Source organism: Geotrypetes seraphini, chromosome 3 (assembly GCF_902459505.1).
Source record: "Geotrypetes seraphini chromosome 3, aGeoSer1.1, whole genome shotgun sequence".
Taxonomy (NCBI): Eukaryota; Metazoa; Chordata; class Amphibia; order Gymnophiona; family Dermophiidae; genus Geotrypetes; species Geotrypetes seraphini.
Window position 1 is genome coordinate 132,407,269 of NC_047086.1, and position 23,044 is coordinate 132,430,312.

A 23,044-nucleotide genomic window follows, 5' to 3' on the forward strand; every position below is an offset into this window, starting at 1 on the left:
TAACCCATATAATTACCAGGGTCCATCTTGGGGGTCAGTGCCCAAGAAAAAGATCCTGGTATCATTGTAGAGAATATGCTGAAACCTTCTAACCCAATGTGTGGTGACGGCTAATAAAAAGCAAACAAGAGGAATTATTAGAAAAGGGAAGGTAAAACCACACTTATAATGCCCCTGTATTGCTCCATGATGCGACTTTACTTTGAGTATTGTGTTCAATTCTGTTTGCCATATATCATGAAAGATATAGCAGAACTAGAAAAGGTTTCAGAGAAGAGCGACTAAGATGATAAAGGAGAAGGAACTCCTCTCGTATGACGAAAGACTAAATACATTACAATACAATTTTTTATTTGTATACCGCCAATACCTCTTTGAAGTTCACAACGGTTCACAAACAATAAAAGGTGCTTGGAAACTTCCCTAACTGTCCAATTGGCTCACAATCTAGCTAAAGCTAAAGGTTAGGGCTCTTCAGCTGGGAAAAGAAACAGCTGAGGAGAAGTATATTTGAAGTCTACAAAATCCTGAGTGGTATAGAATGGGTATAAGTGGGTATTTTTACTCCATCAAAAATGACAAAGACTAGGGGACACTCAATGAAGTTATAGGGAGATACAGTGGAACCTTGGTTTACGAGCATAATTTGTTCCAGAAGCATGCTCGTAAACCAAATTGCTCGTATATCAAAGCAAGTTTCCCCATAGGAAGTAAAGGAAACTGCTTTGATTGGTTCCACCTCCCCCCCCCCCCCCACCCCCTCCACGAGGCTACCAGCGCTGCTCCATTCTTCCTCCCCCTTGAGGAATCCGACGCTGTTCCAAACCCCTCCCCGTGATCCAGCTTCCCCCCCCCCCGTGAACCGGCATCCCCCCCGCTCGCGTTGTCCCCCCCCTCCACCGCGATCCTACTTTCCCCCCTCCCGAGCAGTCAATGACACCCTTTACCCGACTTGGCACCAGTGCCGGTGCCCGAAGATCCTCCCTCTTCTGGCGCGGCTGGGCGGTGCGTCGGAGATCCTCCTTCTTCTGGGCTGGGCTGGGCTGGACTGGCTTTGAGCATTTACGCATGCTCAAAGCCTTCTGGTCTCGCTCTCTCCGAGATTGAGAGCGAGACCAGAAGACTTTGAGCATGCGCAAATGCTCAAAGCTAGTCCATCCCAGCCCAGCCCAGAAGAAGGAGGATCTCCAACACACCGCCCAGCCCAGGCCGCTCCAGAAGAGGGAGGATCTTCGGGCACCGGCACTGGTGCCAAGTCGGGTAAAGGGTGTCATTGACTGCTCGGGAGGGGGGAAAGTAGGATCGCGGTGGAGGGGGGGGGCAATGCGAGTGGGGGGGGGGATGCCGGATCGCTGGGGAGGATACCGGATCGCCGGGGGGGGGGCGCTCGTACAGCAAGGCAAGCTCGGTTTACGAGGCACCAAGTTTGCAAATGTTTTGCTCGTCTTGCAAAACACTCGCAAACTGGTGCACTTGTAAACCGAGGTACCACTGTATTTTTAAAACCAATAGAGGTAAATATTTTTTCACTCAGAGAATAGTTAAGCTCTGGAACGCATTGTCAGAGGTTGTGGTAAGAGTGGATAGCATAGTTGGTTTTAAGAAAGGTTTAGACAGTTTCCTGGAAGAAAAGTCCATAGTCTGTTATTGAGAAGACATGGGGGAAGCCACTGTTTACCCTGGATCGGTAGCATGAATCAGGCTACTCCTTGGGTTTTGGCTAGGTACTAGTGACCTGGATTGGCCACCGTGAGAATGGGCTACTGGACTTGATGGTCTGACCCAGTAAGGTTATTCTTATATTCTTATGGGATCTCTTAGGGAAAGGAGATAGTGGATGTTGCAGATGGGCAGAATGGATGGGCCCTTTATCTGCCATCATGTTTCTATGTGGTTTATGCCAAGCTTCTTGACACCTTTGCTGTAGACACTGTTTATAGAAATGGGGTCTAAGTGCCTACATTCCTTTATAAAATAGGGTCCTACCAAATGCCCTGTCATCAAATTGCCCTCTTAACAACAGAACACAAGATTCCAAGCTCAGGAAATGATCTGCTAGTGATATGGGAAGGAGGCAGACCATAACTCGAGCCTACTTCTCTGCATTGCCCTAAATTCATAATTTGACTAGCATAGAGCATAAACATGGCATGAAATGTGCAGAGAGAAGGTGTATCACATGCAGTATGTGAGGTCAGTGTTCAGGAGATTTGTTTGAGTGGCTGATCAGTTCAAAAATGGTTGTTTGTTGGATTATAACATAGCTAAGCACACATGGCCCTGTGACAAATGAACAACTGACTTTAATGCCCTAGGCTGAATGAACTGACAGGGAAAATAATGGGGGGGGGGAGGATCCAGGCTTCAGACCATACTGCTGTGAGCACCCTGTTATGCAGCCAACCTTTGTACTGATAAGGAGATCAAAAGAGGCATCTGGGAACACAGAGGACTCTTTTGGGATACAACAGGCAAGGCAACATCTGTTTCAAAGAGCCCTGCTGCTTATTTGTGCCCTTCTCCCTTCTGAGTTTGGTCCTCAGTCAAATCTATACTTCAGTTATTCCATTTGAGATAAGAAAGAAGCTGCTGCAATCAGTTTTATCGTCTAATGCTGCTAAACCAGAGCTTCTCGGACTGTGGGGTCAGGACCAATCTCCCTATGTGCTTCATTATTTTGCACCTCCAAAGGGTCATGTAACTTCTTTTAGCCACTGCGACAGGGTCACAGCCACAAAAAGACTGAGAAGCACTCTAAACACTTTTAATAAGACTTTTGTTCCTTAGCAGTCTGTGACAGTTCCATCTTCCACTAGCTGTAAAAACAAAAGTAAAAGCATCATAAAAGCAGTATTGTTAAAAAGATTTAAAAATAACGACTTACCTTTCATTGTTCCGTATACTTTGGGGGAGGTTTGAAATTGCTGTGTCTCCAAAACATGCAGATTTTTTTTTTTAAATTACATTTAAAAGCAGGATTTTGATTAGATATTTGTTTCTTCCAGCAAAGCAATGCTTGCGGGTATCCTATGGTTGTTATCACACTTAAGCATTTTCCAAAAACAAAATAAATGGGAGATGAAGGGTGGGAGCTGAGTGGTTATAGAGAACCAGGTACTCTTTCCCATATGAGTTCCAGAAGTGGCGTTCTCTCTCTGCTCTCTGACTTAGCTCACCGTTATTTCACTTTTTCTCCTTCCAAGTACTAACCATCCAACTGTCTTCAAACTCCTTTCTTCCCTTCATTATAGAGCCGAAGTAATCTTCCTTGATATTTGTAAACAGAAGTGGGGGAGGTACTGGCGCAATCTATGTCCTCACTGCCTTTGCTTCGGACACGGTCTCAGTTCAGGGATCAGGCTGCAAACACTGGCCACTTTTCCTTGCGAGCTAAGAGAAATATGACACAGGGAAATATGTGCTGTAGGATGGAAGAGCCCCCCCATTGGCTGACATTAATTACTAACATATGTGCGGGCTTGTGCTGGTTGTAGATCTGGCTTTTTAGGATGGGGAGATGGCGACTGTTTAAGCAGCTGGAGTTGCTCTGGTCTCCGTTCACGGCAGTCAACACAGTTCCCTAGTAAATCAAGGTTTGCAAATTCGCTAATGTATATCAGGTGATGTGTTTGAACCAGAGTGAATATTTCAAGGACAAGGCTTTATTTTTTTCATAGTAAAGAGGGAGAAACAATGAATATACAGATAAAAGAAGCATAATAAATTAAGGGGCCCCTTAATTAAAGTGCCATTAATTTTACACTTACTTTGTGTTAGATGCAAAACAATGCATATTCCCCTTAATTCTATAAACCAGTTTGCACCGGTTTGATGATGCCAGATACCCTGTGTGACTTGTTAAATTAGCTGCTTATTGACTATAATTTATTTATTTTATTTATTTATTTAGATTTTTATCCTGTCCTCCCAGTAGCTCAGAACGGTTTACAAGTAAACATTCACAATGGAGTGAATTGGACATACAAGATTATACAGTAGATTTAAATACTTGGACATACGAGACTGTGCAGCAGTGTAAATATAGGGACTATACAGCAAATTAAGAACAGTAGTTTAAATATAAGTAGTTTAGTTTGGATACAAGTTATTTGAGTATAGGCTGAGAGTGGACTATACAGAAATTTAGGCAGAAGATTAGAATGGAGAAAGAAGGGTAGAGGTGGGGTTTAAGGGGTTGGGTGTAGACTGAGGGTGACCTTTAGTTGAAGAGGAGGGTCTTTACCATTTTCCGGAATGTCATTAGTGAGTTCTGGCATTACTTGGTGCTAACACAAATTTGCAATTATACTGCCCTTATCTGGTATTCTACAAATTGAGCGCACAAAAGCCCTGATTCTATAAACAGTGCCTGAAGTTAGGTGCCTAAGTCAGCGAAGCCTAACTCGGTAGGCATCTAGCTAAAATTTTTTAATTGGTTTATTTGCCTTTAAAAACTGATTTTAAAAACCCAATTAAAAAATTAATTAACACGTAACTCGGTAAGCATCTACTAGCTGTTGATGGGCGTCTACAACAAGGCACCTACCAGTGCCTACACAGTAAATAGGTTTGGTTAGAGGCAGAACTTGTGCATGGATTGAGTTAGGTGCCGGTAGGCATCTACTTTAGGCACCGGTATATTAGGCCAAGAAAACCCTGGCTTAACATACCGACACCTAAGATTATGACATCTTCCGGCACTTAAGTCAATTTAGGCATCTCTAGACTCGATTCTACAAACGGCGCCTAACTTTGATTGACATGCGGTAGGTGCCGCTGTCCGAGTTAGGCACTGTTTATAGAATCTGGCCCCAAATCCATAGCACATAACTGGGAGGAACATGGGTGGGGTCAGGGACCTGGGAGGGGCATGAGTGGGTCAGGGACATGCCTAGCCTATATTTGCGCAGGTTATAGAATATTATCACAAGGCAAAACAGAAAAATCAAACAAGTCTGCAGTGAAGGTAGAGCAACAAAAACTAAAAAGAAACTGCAGAGAAAAATGTACACGGTTCAGGAACTTTTATTTAAGTCAATAAGATGCTGTTTTCCAAAGGTTGGCTCTCATTTACATGAAGACCGGACCCAACACGGTCCATGATTTGGAGCAACACTCCTTCTTCAGGGGTCCAAGATGTTCAGTGCTTCACTAGTGGAGAACCATATGGAAGACAAGGGTTTTGTATAAAATTCGTGGGTGACAGGTGACGTGAGGCTCCTGTCGGATTGCCGCTCATTGTGAACACCTTGGACCCTGAAGAAGGAGTGTTTCTCTGGAACACGGCCCATGTTGGGTCCGGTCTTCATGTAAAAGAGAGCCAACCTTTGGAAAACAACATCCTATTGACTTAAATAAAAGTTCCTGAACCTTGTGCTTTTTTCTCTGCAGTTTTCTTTTTGTTTTTGTTGTTTTTATAGATTATCATCAGTTATGCACCTAACCGACTGCAGTTAGGTGCGAGCATTTACAACAGTAAATACAATAGCTGGCACCTAAGTTACATAGAAACGGAGAAAAATGAAGGCAGATAAAGACCAAATGGCCTATCTAGTCTGCTCAAGCATACCATCCACTATCCCCTCCTCGCCCTTAGAGATCCAGCATACTTGTCCCAAGCTGCCTTGAATTCAGATACACTCTTTGTCTCCACCACCAAGCATTCACCACCCTTTCCATGAAAAAAGTATTTTCCCGAGGTTACTTCCAAGTCTATCCCCTTTCACCTTCATCTTATGCCCCCCTCGTTCCAGAGATTCCTCTCAGCTGAAAGCCAAGCGTCTCATGCGCATTTGTTAGGCGCATAAGCCATGGACTTTAATATAGAATTTGTACTTAGCTCGCATCATCCTGGTGTATAACTTTAGGCCAGGGGTAGGGAACTCCGGTCCTCGAGAGCCGTATTCCAGTCGGGTTTTCAGGATTTCCCCAATGAATATGCATGAGATCTATTTGCATGCACTGCTTTCAATGCATATTCATTGGGGAAATCCTGAAAACCCGACTGGAATACGGCTCTCGAGGACCGGAGTTCCCTACCCCTGCTCTAGTGGTTGTTCTGGGATCGATGCACTTTAAAGGATAGTGCATAGCATTGAGATCCATGCTCAACTTTGTGTGTGAGGATGTACACCCACTGAAACAAGGTGTAAATCCAAGTGTGTAATTATGGCATGGATCTGAACTTTAACAGAATGCCTCTGACCTGCTCGTGCCCCTCCCATAGTCACATCCTTTTGCTTATCAGCACGGAAACACATAGGTGCTATTCTATAAATGGACAAATAAATGTGTTTTTGCATAGATCTGCCATTTCTGCCCCATTTGGGTACCTTGAATCTGTTAGAACACTTTTCCACACTGAAAATTCAGCCCAGAAATAGCACCTAACATTTGGCACCATATATAAAATTCCCTTGAAAAGTTCTTACCTAGAAAATGGTAAGAAAGTGGCAAGTGCACTCACGTTATAACTGCAACAGTGAGAGTACATGCTACTTTACTGCGTGCTATCTACAACACACAGTCCTGCACTCATACTTCGCTGATTTCCCACCACACAGCACATTACTATTTTAATTTTTACAAGACCTACACTTGGTCTTCCCCCCCCTTTCATTTTACCCCTATTCGTCTTCTTTACTGTCAAATATTGTAGTTCCTCCCCCATTTTCCTTTTGGATCTGTTTTGTTTATTTATTTTTAGATTTCAACATACACTTCTCCCTCGTCGTTCACGGGGGATACGGGCAGAGCTGGACCGCGAATGCTGAAAAACCACGATTATCCGGCTCTGACCCACCCCCACCTCCCTGCCACCTTCCCGGCCTTACTTGGTGGTCTAGAGGGCTTTCGGGGCAGGAGCGATCTTCCTACACTCCTGCCCCGTGCAGATCGCAATCAGGAAATGGCTGTAGGGAGTCCCCGACGTAGTCTCGAGAGACTACAGGAACTCCCAGCAGCCATTTCCTCATGGCGATCTGCACGGGGCAGGAGCATAGGAAGATCTTTCCTGCCCGAAAGCCCTCTAGACCACCAGGTAAGGCCGGGAAGGTGGCAGGGAGGAAAAAAAGATGGATTTGTTTTTACATGAAGACTGTTTTTTTTAATTTTCCCCCTCCCCAGAAAAAATCACGATTATATGAAACCACGAGTGCAGGAACCGCGAATGGGGAGGGGGAAGTGTAATATCAAGCATTAAACTTGTACAGAAAAGAAATCAAGCCAAGTACAATCTACAACAATCCAATAAAAGATTATTAAACAAATAAATTCATAATAGAACATAAAAGTTACAGTGGCTTAACTGTACTCAAGTCCTCAAATTGGATCCAAAACTTACACAATTAGTGAGAAAATAGAAAGTAAACTTAAACTTAAAGAATCACTGCCTTAAGCTGAGAGCAAAATGCATAACTTTCTAATTAGCTTAAAATTTTCCTTTATCCAACCGGGATATAGACAAGAAAGTAGTTAACTGAAAAGGTTCAAAGAAAACATACTTATTCATTTGGTGATGAACAATACACTTGCAAGGATGTCACAAGTAAAAAGTAGCCCCTAAATCTAACACTCCTGCCTTAAGTAAAATAAATTCATGCCTACGCTTCTGCGTCTCACGTGATATATCGGGAAACATCTGTATTATATGTCCAAGAAATTCTTTCTGTTTATTCTTAAAGAATAAACTCAGAATCCATGCCTTATGTGGTTGAAGAGCAACAGAAATTATTAATGTTGCTGGGGTTGCAATTTCTTTATCTGATGTCTCACGTAACGCTGAGACGTCCATTGCCTCTTGAGCTCTAGACCTCTGATGTTGACTTTGACCACCAGCAGGCAAATAGTACACTTGAGACAGTGGAGGTAAGAGTTTATCTGAAATTCCCAGAATTTCCTGAAAATATCTTTTAATCATTTCCCTAGGAGTCACCAAAGTGACTTTGGGAAATTTAATCAATCTTAAATTATTACTTTGCGCGGTGTTCTCCAACATTTCAATTTTCCTCCTAAGATTAACATTATCTTTAATTATTGTCTCTTGGATCTGTTTGGAGGAAATTAAGTCCTGCTCAACTTTTTGAATACTGGATTTAGAGTCACTCAATTCCATTTTAACTTCTTTCAATTCCTTTGTGTGTTCAATCAGTTTCCCTTCTATATATTGAAAATGGAGATTAATGGCTTTACCACAATTAGCCACTAAATCCCAAAGTGCCTCTAGAGTAACTTCAGAGGTTGCTGACAAGTGAAAAAGTTCTCACCAAATGCAGAAGTCTCTTTCCTCCGGCTGCTAATTTCCTTCATTCACAGATGAAATCGCCGCCGGTTCCTTAGCTGGGCTTTCCCGATGGAGTACCCCTCCTTTTGAGCTCTCTGAAGCTGGTAAACGTGCCTCAGAGATGGAAACTACCCTACCCCTTGGAGAGCTCGTTATCCGGGGCTGCAGGGGTGGAGCTCGAACGTTGGGGCTGAGGGTTGTATCTGGCCCTTGGAAGGCTATAGCAGTCTCACCCAATTGCGGCACTTCCTGTGGGCTGCTCGCCGACATAATTGGAGCATTTTGCATTCGCTATAGGATATCTTTGATTGTGCCCATCGGGACACCTCCAGAGTGACGCGAGGCAGCAGCAGCGCTTCGGCCACATCGCTTAGGCATGTCAGGTAGGAAGACAAACCTTCCTCTCTACCGTGAAAAAGTTCTTTGAAAATTTTTAGCTGACTCCCAGGGCGTGTTGCTCAGCTAAAGCAGGTAGCGGCCATCTTGGATTTCTCTTCCTTAGCTCTGAATCTGTTTTGTTTTATTGTCTGACTTATGTTAATAATGTCGTCTCCCCGTACTGAGAAATGTACTACATGTTTTTAGATTTATTCATCACTTTGTATTACAATTAAGCGATTCATCAAATTTTATTAAAACTTGAAACTTGAAACTATGCAGTCACAGCATGAATAAGTGCATATCAGCATGGTAATGGTCGAAAGAAACAAACAGGCAATCGGTCCACAAGGGCCAGAATGGAAAAGTATATAAAGCAGACCAGAGAAAAACACAAACAATCCAAAAAAAGTCCAAACACTTTATTTCAGCAGCAGAAGTGGATGGGCATTTCAGGTCCCCAAGGCAAAACTTGGTCAAGTAGGGCACTGTTTTTATAACCCCATCTGCTTCTACTGCTCAGGTAATCAAGATGAAGAAGCAATGATATGTGGGTTGCAATTCTCCCTGAGCATATTCAAAACTTTTTGGTCTATCCTTGCTATTCATTCATTTTTTAGTTTGACAGTTATGATAGTGTATAAATGTGAGAAGAATATAGAGGAGTTATTAGGATCCAAAAGGGAACATCAGAGGTCATCTGGGACATTATTTACCTGTACATGGTGTTCTTCCACAATCAACGGACTGGAATGAAATCCTGCAAAAATTAAAAGGACAATTCATCACAAATATCTAACAGACAGTACAACTAAAAATGTAAAATATGCCATTATTAGTACTTGTCCTTTGATCTACATAGGTCACACAAACATGTCTATGAAATTAGATTGACTGAACATAAAAGTAGATTGTTTACAAAAACTAAGTTGGCTCCACTGGTTGTAATTGGGTCATATATAGCAGGATTTGCAATGGACTATTATTTTCATGTTTATTAAAATTTGATATTCCTCCAAATCTTACAAATGTTCTAAGTGGTTTACATTAAAATTACATAAAAATAAAAATCTGAAAAGAACTCCATAATATAAAGAAAAGACCTATTCTAATCATTCATATCTGAGACATATTCAAGTCCATCACTATTATTGATCATATACCTTCCTTCTATCAAGGAACCACCTCCATAGCTTTAAATTATAAACAATGGTAGATTTTTATTCTTCACATGGTACATCTAGAGCAGGGGTAGGGAACTCCGGTCCTCGAGAGCCATATTCCAGTCAGGTTTTCAGGATTTCCCCAATGAATATGCATTGAAAGCAGTGCATGCAAATAGATCTCATGCATATTCATTGGGAAAATCCCGAAAACCTGACTGGAATACGGCTCTCGAGGACCGGAGTTCCCTACCCCTGATCTAGAGGGACAGAATAATACAGTAGACTGGCAAACATTAACTCCCTCCTTTATAATGCCGCACTAGCATTTTTAGCTCTGACCTTGGTGGTAACAGCTCAGATACTCATAGGAATTCTATGAGCATCAGAACTGTTACTGCGGTGACTGACGTTAAAATGTCATGTTAACTTGCTTGAAATAATGCCGTCACCATTTTGTTGCAGTTGAATGAATGCTTATGGAACAGCAGCAGTTTTATGGAGATTTTTGGGTTTCCTCAACATTTTGAAGACGGTTTTAACGTGATCATGTCGATGTTTAAGAGGACCCCCATAAATAAAGATAAGTATTTTATTTAAAAAAATTGTTAAATAAGTAAGTTGAAAGTTTATTGACACTTTAAATACTGAATTTCACAACAATTGATGGATTGGTAATGAGAAGGGGGCTAAAATTATTAAAAGGGGGCTAAAATTATTAAAAACTAACCTATTCAACCGAATCATAACCTAGTCCTCTCTCCCTACCCCTGCTCCCCAAATTCTCTTTTGCCTTACCTCTTCGCCCTGCCCCCTTACATTTGTCCCCTCTTATTTAACCTGTTCCCCGCACACGCATATTTATTGTACCTGTACTTGCTGATTGTAACTATTCGCTGATTGTCCAGCCCTCTTTGTTGTAAACCGTATTCGCTGATTCTTTGTTGTATCTGTATTCACTGATTGTAACAATTCGCTGATTGTCCAGCCCTTCTTTGTTGTGAACCGCCTCAAACTTCTACGGCTTTGGCGGTATATAAGAAATAAAATAATAATAATAATAAAATGCGCACTGCAAAATTTATGGTAAGGATAGACAGTTGACAATTGAAGTCCATTATTTTATATACATATTTATTTAAAAGTGGAAAATATTGGAAGTATTATTTTGCACAGTGTTTATTGGTAATACACGTTGAAGTCAGTCATTTAGAATTCAATTTTGATTATCATAAGATTGACGTATAGTTTTCAGTGAGTATTATTAATTCAAAGAAATGAAGCAAATTAGTGAGGCAAGACTCCCTTGGCTAAATCCATGTTGACTGTCCAATTAAACAATGTTTGTCTATGTGTTCAGTAATTTTATTATTTTTTTTAAAAAATTCTTTATTGATTTTTAAATAACAGTGCACTACAATGAATTATCAAGAGCAAATCAGAAAAAGCACTTTACACATATAAACATTTTAAAACAAATCATTTTCTCCCCCTTCCCTTAACTAGCAATAATTAGAAATATATACTTATAACTATAGTTTCCATAAACTATATACCATACATAATATTACTATCCTCCCTCCCTCCCTCCCACCCTGGATGTGCAAGGAAGTAATCTAATAAGAAAAAGTATTCTTTATAATAGTTTCCAATATTTTGCCTGGCAAAAGACATCGTGCTTTAAACTCTTTAATTTTCTGGATCACCCCTAGAACCCTTTATAAAAATCAATGTTCCATTGGCCACCTTCCAATCTTCAGGTACTAGGAACAATTTTAATTACAGATTACAGATCACTAACAGCAGATCAACAATTTCATGTTTGACTTATTTTAGTATTCTAGCCAATATAACATCCAATCCAGGTGATTTACTACTTTTAATTTATCAATTTGGCTCAGTATTTCTTCCAGGTTCACCAAGATTTTTTTTAGTTCTTCTGCATCATCGCCCTTGAAAACCATTTCTAGTACAGAGAGATCTATCAGTGCTACTATTTATCACTTATAAAGCGCTGAAAGGCTTACACAGTGCAGTACATATTGATATTTAATAAATTGTCCCTGCTCAGAAGAGCTTACAATCTAACTTGGACAGACATAACAAATAGAGTTAAGGATGCAGAACCCAAGGTGAGAGGAGTTAGGAGTTGAAAGCAGTCTCAAAGAGGTGGGCTTTTAACTGGACCTTGAACACTGCCAAAGACTGAGACTACCATAGGGATTCAGACACTATAGGGATTCAGGCAAGCATATGGCGCAGCAAGGTAGAAGTGATGAAGTCTGGAGTTGGTGGAGGAAGAGAAAGGCACTGACAAGAGGGACTTACCAGCTGAACGGAGCTTGGAGGGGGGGGGGACATAGGAAGAGATAAGTGAAGAGAGATAGTGAGGAGCAGTCGAGTCAGTGCATTTGTAGGTCAGTAAGAGGAGTTTGAATTGTATTCAGAAGTGAATTGGAAGCCAATGAAGTGACTTTAAGAGAATAAGTCGTGCAGCCAAATTCTGGATGGATTGGAAGGGAGTGGGTTGGCTAAGCAGAAGGCCTGAGAGTAGCTCATTGCAGTAGTCTAAGTGTGAGGTGATGAGGACGTGGATAAGGGTTTTGGTAGTGTGCTCAGAGTGGAAGGGTCAGATATTGTTGTATCTAGGTGGCAAAGGAGAGAGAGGAGTCAAAGATGACCCCGAAATTGCGAGAAGACAACACAGGGAGGATGAGAGTGTTGTCCATAGAGACATAGAACAGGGTAAGCAGGGAGGTGGGTTTAGGTGGGAAGATGAGCAGCTCCATTTTAGCCATATTCAGTTTCAGATGGCAGTGAGACATCCAGGCAGCAATGTCGGACAGGCAGGCTGAGAGTCTGTTCTGGGTTTCAGTAGAGATATCTGGTGTGGAGAGGTAGATCTGGGAGTCATCAGCATAGAGGTGATACTAGAAGCCAAGGGAGGAGATCAGTGCTCCGAGTGAGCAAGTGTAGATTAAGAAAAGGGTGGTCACATAACAGAGCCTTGAGGTACACCAATTGATAAAAGAGGCTGTGGAGAAGGAACCACGGTTGCATACAATGAAGGTGTGATGGGAGAGATGGGAATAAAACCAGGAGAGAGCAGAACCCTGGAATCCCATCGAGGAGAGCATATCAAGGAGTAGGTGGTGATCAATAGTATCAAAGGCGGTAGATAGATCGAGAAGGATGAGGATGGAGTAGAAGCCTTTGGATCTGGCTAGGAACAAGTCATTGGAAACTTTGATAAGGTCAGTTTCTATGGAGTGCAGTGGACTAAAGACTGACTGAAGCAGATTCAGAATAGCTTGGGAGGAGAGGAAGTCCAGGCAATGGTGGTGAACAGCACGTTCAAGTAACTTGGCCAAGTTTTTATTTTCAAGTTTATTTAAAAATTTGATTTGATCGCAATATCATATTCCAATGTGATTGGAAGGAGATGGGGTGATAGTTGTAGGGGCACGTGGGGTCCAGTGAGGGTTTTTTGAGGAGGGGTGTGAAAACGGTGTTTGAAGGCATCAGGGACAGTTGCAGTGAAGAGCGATAGATTGAGGATTTGACAGATAGGAGGGATGACAGTTGTGACAGGGAGAGTCCTATCATGCTGGAAGAAACCCTGCAGAGCTCTAAAACTATCCCTAAACCTACCCCTAGAAGCAGGCAGGTTATGGAAACTGCCCTGCAGAATTTATCCCCAGTGAAAGGTAACCTAAAAGGGACCCGATTATACTTGCCTAGTTCTAATGCAGGGAATGCTAAAAGCAAAGAACTACAAGGACCAGCATGCACCAGGCAGGTGATAGCAAAAAACACACAAAGGGATTAGAGGCAGGGTTAATGAGTAGGGAAGCTATTCAGGCTCATTAGCAAAGCACCAGAGAACCACAGGTGTTTTGAGGAGCAATCAGCCCATGCTAGGGAAAAGGATGTATTCTCTAGGCCAAGGGAAGCAGAGGCTGCCACAAACTTACAGGATACCTAAATCTTTGGAGAGAGTCAAACCTGTGCCAGCCAGGATCCAGAAGCCAGCATTCCCCCCAGAAAGCAAGGAGTAAACCTCAGGACTGAAACTTCCAATCATTCTTCTGAAGGTAATAATGAATTTGATACAGAAATGGCAGAAGAAATGCTTGCAAATGATGCTGAAATTAAGAATAACAGAAGAATTAAGAATCACTGCTTCTGAATTTCCATAATCACAGGAGAACTGTGGGGAACCTGTCCAAGTAGTGCAAACAGGTTGCAGGTTCCGGAACTTGAAATTGAAAAGTTATTTTTGGTGTTTTTCTTTAAGTTTAGTAATGAATAGAGAGCATGGTGGGCTAACAGGCTGTTTAGCTCCAATGAGAGTCTTTCTTTTGTATGTTTTGGAATTGCACTACAATATAAGACCAGAAAATAAAGTCATATTTAAAATTCACACTAAACACCTGTACTGGACCTTTTATTTTGATGCAGACACCCCTTTACCCGTCCATGCCTCATTCAACCACTCGGTTGAGGCTTGGATGACCCAGGTCAGGGCTCGAGCTATTCCAGTCCAGGTCTTTCCCGGTCACACAGCAGACAAGATAGTGGATCGTAGGAGCAGATGAGAGAAGATGTACGGTTTTCTTCTCCGTGATTACGGAGAAGGTGGAGAGGGTGGCAGGTGCTGAAGGTTAGAGAGAATCTGAAGGCAACATCAAAAACAGGAGCAATATATTAAATGGAGAAAGAAATAAAACAATATAAGCTTGTAGCAACTGAAGCAAACAGATTTTGTTATAACTTGATTAACCAATCCAAAAACTCCTCCAAGAATCTGTTTAGGGTCTTTAATTCACTAATATCCATCAGGAATATAACTATGATCTCCACTTCGCAACAACCAGCTGAAAATAATCTAACCTGTTATTTTCAAGAAAAGATTATGACAGTAAGAGAGACATTTATACAATCTATAAAAGACGTCAACTTTGTAAATGACAATATAGAAGGGGTATCAGCTGATATGCTGGAAAAAATTCTCTGCTGTTACTTCAGAAGAAGTCTCAAACTTGTTGAAGAGACTCTCAAAAAAATTCTGCTGCTTAGACATATGTCCAGCTAATATACTAGAACACACTCCCTCTGGCTTTACATCATGGCTAATAAATTATGTTAATATATGCTTAGAACAGGGTACATATCAGTCATCGCTTTTACCCCTATATCTAAGGCCCATGGTTCAGATCTAACTAGAGTTGAAAACTTTAGGCTGGTGGCTGAAATACCATGGCCTGTGAAACTGCTGGAATTCTGTGTTAATACACAACTATCCTAGACCTGACAGATGGTTTTGATAGTACACAACATGGTTTCAGGGCCATGCATAGCAGAGAATCTTTACTGTTAGAACTAAAGTCAAAAGTAAAATCCTAAGTAAAGGCAAACAGACTATTTTGTTGCAATTTGACATCGCAGCTAATTTTGATGCACTGGACCACTCTCTATGACTTTTAAAGTTGAGTGAATTAGGCTTACTTACATGGTTTGGTACTAAAATGGTTTGCAGAATTCTTAGGAAAAAGAGCATATGAAGTTAAAAAAGGACAATAAGAAGTTCCAAAACTGGAACACCTTCTGCAGTGTTCCACAAGGTTCTCCAATATCCCTTTCCCTGTTTAATGTGTACTTGAGAGCCTTGGGAAACAGATTTTCCTCCCCTTTCTTCATGTATATTCTTATGCAGATGATTTCTTCCTCCTTTGCCTTTAAACTTAATAAACTCCTTTGTTCTCAAACTTAATTGTATTTTAATTAAATGTTTGTATTTTGTATCCTTTCATGAAACACTTTGTATTTCTATATCATTTCTGTATTTCGCTGATTGTCCAGTTTTCTTTGGTATAAACCGCCTAGAAATCTTTTTGGTTATGGCGGTATAGAAGAATAAAGTTATGTTATGTTATGTTATAATAAACTCAAGACTAAAGTGTTATGGTTTGGTGATTATAACTCACTGCTTTCTATGAACCTGGTACTAGCTACTGGAGAAAACTTAAGATTGAGAACACCTCAAAAGTACTAGGAGTTATTCTGGACTCATATGCTCAGATTCTTTATAGCATGTATGGTCTCAGAAGCCGTGTAAGCGGCTTTTGAGAATTGCACATGGGCGTCCTATACAGAATCGTGCCTAAACAGCCCAAGCATGCCCAATCCCTCCTGCCGAAACCCCCCCCCCACCCCCCCAAACATCATGTGACAGGAGGGATGCCCAGTCTTTCCTGCCTGGAACCCCCCAAACCCACCCCAATGTTCCCCGGCAGGAGAGATGCCCAATCTCTCCTGCCAAAACCCACTCTACTCCCCCTTCCCGAACGATCACGGCAGGACAGATGCCCAATCTCTCCTGCCGGAACCCCCCTCACCCCCCAAACAATTGCAGCAGAATGCCTCCTGCCGATCGGAGGCAGGAGGAATGCCCAGTCTTTTCTGCTGACACCATCCCCTCATCAGCATCGTGGCACACGGAAGGCCCCAGCAGGAGAAGGCCACGAAGCAGCCTGTTTAGAGTGCTGCTGATGCTGCTCTTTGGAGGGAGGTATGTAGGTTTCGCGATTGTTAGCAGGTATGAGCTCATACAGACCCTGCAGTAGCGCTCTTCCTTCTTCAGCACATTCCTCCTATTACCTAGCTAACTAGTGCAAGGGGTGGGGATGTTGGAAGTCTTAGAGGCCCTTTTACCAAGCTGTGGTAAAAAGTGACCTTTGTTTACCCTTGCGTGGTTTTTTCCCAAGTGCAAAGGCCATTGTTACCACAGTTGGGAAAAGGCAGATTTGCCATTTTTTTTCAATTAATGGCCATGCACTAATGCTGCCAGAAGCGCACAGCCATTGAAAAAGATTATCTCCACCCATTTTGTAGATGGTAAGGGTTAATGCACTAATCCTGTGCTAAACATTTAGGCCCCAATTCTGCAAACTGCGCTTAACTTTAGGTGTGGTTTAGATGTCCGATTTAAGTGGTTAATGAGCGATTTAAGGGTCTTAACAAGCATTAATTGGGACTTAGACAGAGTTAGGCATCAGGTAGGCGTTCTCAGAAAATAGACACGAGGTAGACGCGAGTTTTTGGAAAAGTCGCATCTAAGTAAGTAGACATGGGCGTAACGTGGGCATAACATGGGCGTGGTTAAGGATAGGCACCAGATAGACACTAGTTGGGCAGCAGATTGCATCTAAACATCGCGGAAATTGTAGGTGAATGAAAAGCTGGTCTAAGTGTGGTTTCTGCTTGGGCTTAATGCGAGTTTCTATGGGCGGAACATAGATGTGCTTTGGGCTTCCAAAATGATATTTTCTACATAGACTTCAGGAATCTGTTTTTTCCTCCTTTTTCCCCTCCTAATAGATTTAATAAGCCACCATATCAATAGGGCACATCAATAGAAACATATTGCATGCAAAACATAGTACTTTTCTGCCTAAACAGCAATATGATTTACTTATTACAGCACCTTTGGCTTTCCTGCTTAAAACGAACCCCTTTTTTTCTCACCAAACTGTGCTGCAATCAGCTCTTTCTTGAAAGCAAAGAAAGAACATGAAAAAGATATAAATATTGCACACATTACTTCATTTCTCAAAGCTTAAAAACAGAAAAACCAGATACAGACCTTAACTTGCATTTTCCCTCATTGCAAAATGGAGCTGTGCAGCTGCACAATGCTGACCTCATTGTGAGATCATCAAGGTGCACCTGCAAGGTAGAATGCCACAATTAAAAGATGCGCTGGGTGGTGAACTCACAATTTCTGCAAGATCAGCGGGTGTGGTTTCATGCCTGAGGTGTGGGTTGGAGTAGGTTAATAGGATTTAGGATGAGAGAACAGGCTGCTTTAGACATCTGAGAATTGCTGCAGATCATTTTAAAGCTCAACAATAATATGTTTAAGCAAAGGAATGGCCAAAGATTTTGAAGGTTTTCTGGTAGAAAAATGAATATAAAATATTTGCTAACCGCACTCAAAACTTGAACCCCTGATGTATGGAAGATAAAAACAGTGCTTTAAGGCATAGAGCTATAAAGGGAACTTTGTTTAGAATTTGGTAACAGAGCCTCTACAAACTAAGCAGATGAGAAATAGCTTTTTGTAAAAGCTTTGAGAAGTGAAGGAAATGATTAAAAGTCAGTACAGGTGTATTTGGCTGAACAACACCCAAATCATGTCCAATCAGATTTTAAAGTTTTCTGGTGGGAAGTCCTAATGGTGCCTATGATGTCAGACGCCACTTAGGGGTGCTTAGTATAAGAAGGCCCATCAGAGCAGCATTTTCTCTTTTACTATTCTGTGTTACTGCTTATGCTGATTTCTGAGACCTTACCTTTCTTGGTTAACTTTTAACCTTTTCTTTCCTATATCTGCCACAACTCTCTCCTTTCCACAAGACCATTAGCAGCTATAGTAATTTGCAATTTTGATGTCTTTCTAACCTTTTTCATCTTTCCAGGTGACTGCTGCACCTATGCAAGGAACTTCTTGCCAGTAGCTCAGATACCAAATCCAGGTGAGAATGATATATTGCAAGCTACTTAGGTATCTTTATTAGAAAAAAAGCTCAGGCAGAACTGATTTCTTCTTTTGGACTCCCATTCTGTGTTATTGTTTACGGTGATTCTCCATTAACTTTTTGTCCCCCTGATACTGCCACAACTCTCTCCATTCCATAGGGTCATTAGCAGGTTTGAGAATTAATGATGATAAAAATTGGTTCTAGGTGTGTTGGCTGAAAAAACGCCCATGTTGTTTGAAACTTTGGTGCCAGGAAAATGGATATGCAAGTTACATGAATATGTGGAACCTATATCTGTGCTTTTCCTCATAGAGCTAAAGGTAAATCTTTTTAGAGTCATAATTGTTAGGCATCCTTATTATAAAAAGGGAACAGTGTTTGTGCTTCTGTTCATTCTAGCTGTTATTTTGAGATTGTGCAATGACATATTCTCCCACAACTTCTGCTTTTTATTTTTGCCACAGATGTCTTTCTAACATATTCCCTCTTTCTCCTGATTTCAGGTTGACTATGCTCATCTCCCCAGAGTGGCTAATGACTCCCCTTGTGTTTCCCAGACCCAGAGCAGGTCTGTTAAAACTGGGTTCAGCAGCTCAAATACCAAAAAAGAAAGAATAGGTTAGAATGATGTATTGCAACCTTTGTTTGCTTATGCTAGATATCCTTTACTTGACTGCAAAATTTGCCCTTGTGAGGAATTATATTCATTTTCACATACTAACATGTTTCACATTTTTTTTTCTTCAGAAGGGTGTAGTTATTGATGATTTTCTAAGAGAACAGTAAATTGGTGAGTTTTAGGCTCTCTTTTACAAAGGTGCGCTAAATCAACACATGCGCTGTTACTGTGTCCATAGGATAACATGAACACGTTAACATTAGGCATGTGCTAAGGATGCCCTAAAAGGCAATGTGCTTAGTGAGTGGTAAATGGTAATGCGTGTATATTATCCTATGGACGCGTTAACAGTTAGCGCATGTGTTGATTTAGCATACCTTTGTAAAAGACAGTCTAAAACTCACCAATTTACTCTTAATTTGTCTCAATCCATCTTCTTTTTTCTACAGCCTGCCTTCTCCTACCAGGAGCAGATTATGGGACCTTAACAGTTCTACCACAGTATCAATTTGGACCTAGGAGTGGCTTACTCTGCATACCTGTTATCCATCTCATTGAACTGCAGTTGCCTGATATTACATTTGCATGCTGCTTTCCTGGAATATGCAATGATTTTAGACATGCTACATTAAAAATCTTAAACCATTTTTCATTTTGTGCTTATTTACATTGAGTAGCAGCCGGGCATTAGTGTTTCCTTAATAAGCACCACTTCAGCTACTTTGTCACATTGACCTTTGTCTTATCTAGTATTCCATGAGACCCAGGCTGCAAAGGAGAGAAGTGGGGAGGCCCTTAGGGGGTGGCAAACATGTGCTATGTTTTGGGGTGGGGGGTGGGGGGAGCACATGGGCTATCATGTCTCCTGCCTCACAGCCTGCAACCAGCATAATATTTGAGAAAATGAGATTATATAAGAGCTGGAGAGGATGAACAAGGTGCCTTAACTTGGTGAGCCAGAAATGGCTTCTTTCAGTCAGGGGAGATTTCCTACTCTGACAGCAGTGGTGTACCAAGGGGGGGGGGGCAGGTGGGGCAGTCCACCCTGGGTTCACGCCCAAGGGGGTGCACAGCCGGCCACCCTTCCTATTCTGACGCTGCTCTGTCTAACCACCGCATCCCAGCACCGGCTCCCCCGCAGAGTCACTCCTTAACCCGGCCGGCAACTGCATGGTAGGTGGAAGCAAAAGATGAGGCGGGCTGGTGGGCAGGGCAAAAGTGCAGGGCCCACAAGACTTCACCTCCACCGTCAATTCTAACGTTGGAGAGGAAGTTCTGGGCCAGCCAATCGCTATCTGGCTGGCCTGGAACTTCCTCCCCATTAGAACTGATGCCAGGGTGAAGTCTTTTGGGCCTGGCTTGGGGAAGGAGCAAGGAGAAATAGGCTGCTGGCTTGGTGGTGGGGGTAGGTAAAGAATCAAGGAACTGGAGAAATTGGCACGATGGCTTTATGGGGGCTAGGGGGAGAGAGAAAGAAAGGCAGAAATAAAGAGGGGGACCAGGGGGAGAGAGAAAGAAAGGCAGAAATAAAGAGGGGGACCAGGGGGAGAGAGAAAGAAAGGCAGAAATAAAGGGGGGCCAGGGGGAGAGAGAAAGAAAGGCAGAAATAAAGAGGGGGGCCAGGGGGAGAGAGAAAGAAAGGCAGAAAAAAGAGGGGGGCCAGGGGGAGAGAGAAAGAAAGGCAGAAATAAAGAGAGAGGGCCAGGGGGAGAGAGAAAGAAAGGCAGAAAGAAAGAGGGGGGCCAGGGGAGAGAGAAAGAAAGGCAGAAAGAAAGAGGGGGGGTCAGGGGGAGAGAGAAAGAAAGGCAGAAATAAAGAGAGAGGGCCAGGGGGAGAGAGAAAGAAAGGCAGAAATAAAGAGGGGGACCAGGGGGAGAGAGAAAGAAAGGCAAAAATAAAGAGGGGGACCAGGGGGAGAGAGAGAAAGAAAGGCAGAAATAAAGGGGGGCCAGGGGGAGAGAGAAAGAAAGGCAGAAATAAAGAGGGGGCCAGGGAGAGAGAGAAAGAAAGGCAGAAAAAAGAGAGGGGCCAGGGGGAGAGAGAAAGAAAGGCAGAAATAAAGAGAGAGGGCCAGGGGGAGAGAGAAAGAAAGGCAGAAAGAAAGAGGGGGCCAGGGGAGAGAGAAAGAAAGGCAGAAAGAAAGAGGGGGGCCAGGGGGAGAGAGAAAGAAAGGCAGAAAAAAGAGGGGGGCCAGGGGGAGAGAGAAAGAAAGGCAGAAAGAAAGAGGGGGGCCAGGAGGAGAGAGAAAGAAAGGCAGAAAGAAAGAGGGGGGCCAGGGGGAGAGAAAAGAAAGGCAGAAAGAAAGAGGGGGGCCAGGGGGAGAGAGAAAGAAAGGCAGAAATAAAGGGGGGGGGGCATGAGGAGAAAGAAAGGCAGAAAGAAAGAAATATTGGCTTTACAGAAGAAGGACCAGAGACTCATGAAATCACCAGACAAAAAGGTAGGAAAATTTATTTTATTTTCAATTTAGTGATCAAATTGTGTCCGTTTTGAGAATTTATATCTACTGTCTATATTTTGCACTATGGCCCCCTTTTACTAAACCGCAATAGCGGTTTTTAGCACAGGGAGCCTATGAGCGTCAATTCTGCCATCGGAGAGGAAGTTCGGGCCAGCCAATCACTGCCTGGCTGGGCTGGAACTTCCTCTCCGACGGCAGAATTGACATCAGGGAGAGGAATGCTGGTTGGCCCGACACAGGGAAGCAGGGAGAGCTTGGGGTGGCGGCGGCTTTGGGGCCTGTTACCCAATGGTGGAAGCGGCTTGGGGGCCTGTTCCCCGATGGTGGCAGCAGTGGCTTGGTGGAGGGCAGGGAGAAAGAAAGAAAGGGAGCAGGCAGGGAGACAGAAGGAAAGAAGGGAAACAGAAAAAAAGAAAGGGGGCATGAAGAGAGAAAAAAAGAAAGGGAGGCAGGGAGAAAAAAAGGGCAGGGAGAGAGGAAGAAAAAGTTGGAGGAGGGAATGAGGTCTGGAGGAGAAGCATACAGGCTGAAAGAAGGGAAGAAATATTGGATGCACAGTCAGAAGAAGAAAGTGCAACCAGAGACTCATGAAATCACCAGACAACAAAGGTAGGAAAAATGTTTTTATTTTAAATTTAGTGATCAAAATGTGTCTGAATTTATATCTGCTGTCTATATTTTGCACTGAGGCCCCCTTTTACTAAACTGCAATAATGGTTTTTAGCGCAGGGAGTGAGAGCAGAGCTGGGCATTCAGAGCAGCTCCCTGCGCTAAAAACTGCTATTGTGGTATAGTAAAAAGGGAGGGGGGTATATTTGTCTATTTTTGTATGGTTCTTACTGAGGTGACAGTGCATAGTCATCTGCCTTGACCTCTTTGAAAAAACCCCAGAATAGGAATGATAATTAACATTTTCTCAGCGTACAGTGTGCTTTGTGGGTTTTTTAAAAATAAAATTTTATTGTTGGTAGATCATTTTGACTTGGTCATTTTAAAAGTAGCTCGCAAGCCCAAAAAGTGTGGGCACCCCTGCCTTAGCAGATCACTAAGCTATGATATGACAGGGGAGTTGGAGAAACTGGAGTGGAAGATGAAGTAGCTCAATGAGTAAAAGCTCTGTGCTGATCTTGCAGAGGTTGGAAGTGCTTCTGTATCTTAGTTACTGCTCCCGCCTCCCCTACAGCATGTCCAATAGAAAGAGGAGGTAGTTGCTGTAGCCTAGTATTTGACAATGAGGAAAGCAAGTACAGCAGACTGACATGACTAAGGGAACAGACAGTTTCAGATAACTTTATTGGCATGACATGGAGCAAGGAAGGAGTGAAGGGAATGGAAAAGGGTCACTGGTTAGGAGAGACAATTCTGCTCTGAAATATTGGAGGAAGCAGAAACCAAATATAAAGGGAAGAGAGGTTGGATGCTAAGACAGAGACTGATAGGGAAGCTGTGAGGGAGGAGTAGAGGGTGAGAGGAATTCAGGAAGAGAGCATGGGCTGTGGGGGAAGGTTACTGACAGGAGGAGATGTGATCTGGAAGAGAAAAAAGAGCAGGAAGAAAGGACACAAGTAGAGAGCAACTGTGTGGGACTGGGGAAAAAAG

The 23,044-nt window shown here is 42.6% G+C and overlaps 1 protein-coding gene across 1 annotated transcript in view; it reads right to left on the minus strand.

Annotated features, from left to right (window-relative positions):
• The window catches only part of SCARA3 (scavenger receptor class A member 3), a 70,280-nt gene extending 66,849 nt beyond the window's left edge, over positions 1 to 3,431 (minus strand). Inside the window, exon 1 of the mRNA XM_033935473.1 lies at positions 2,885 to 3,431. Within this exon, the coding sequence (XP_033791364.1) occupies positions 2,885 to 2,891 (7 nt within the window). The 5' untranslated portion in view covers positions 2,892 to 3,431. The remainder of the gene's footprint in view (positions 1 to 2,884) is intronic.
• Positions 3,432 to 23,044: the final 19,613 nt, after the last annotated feature.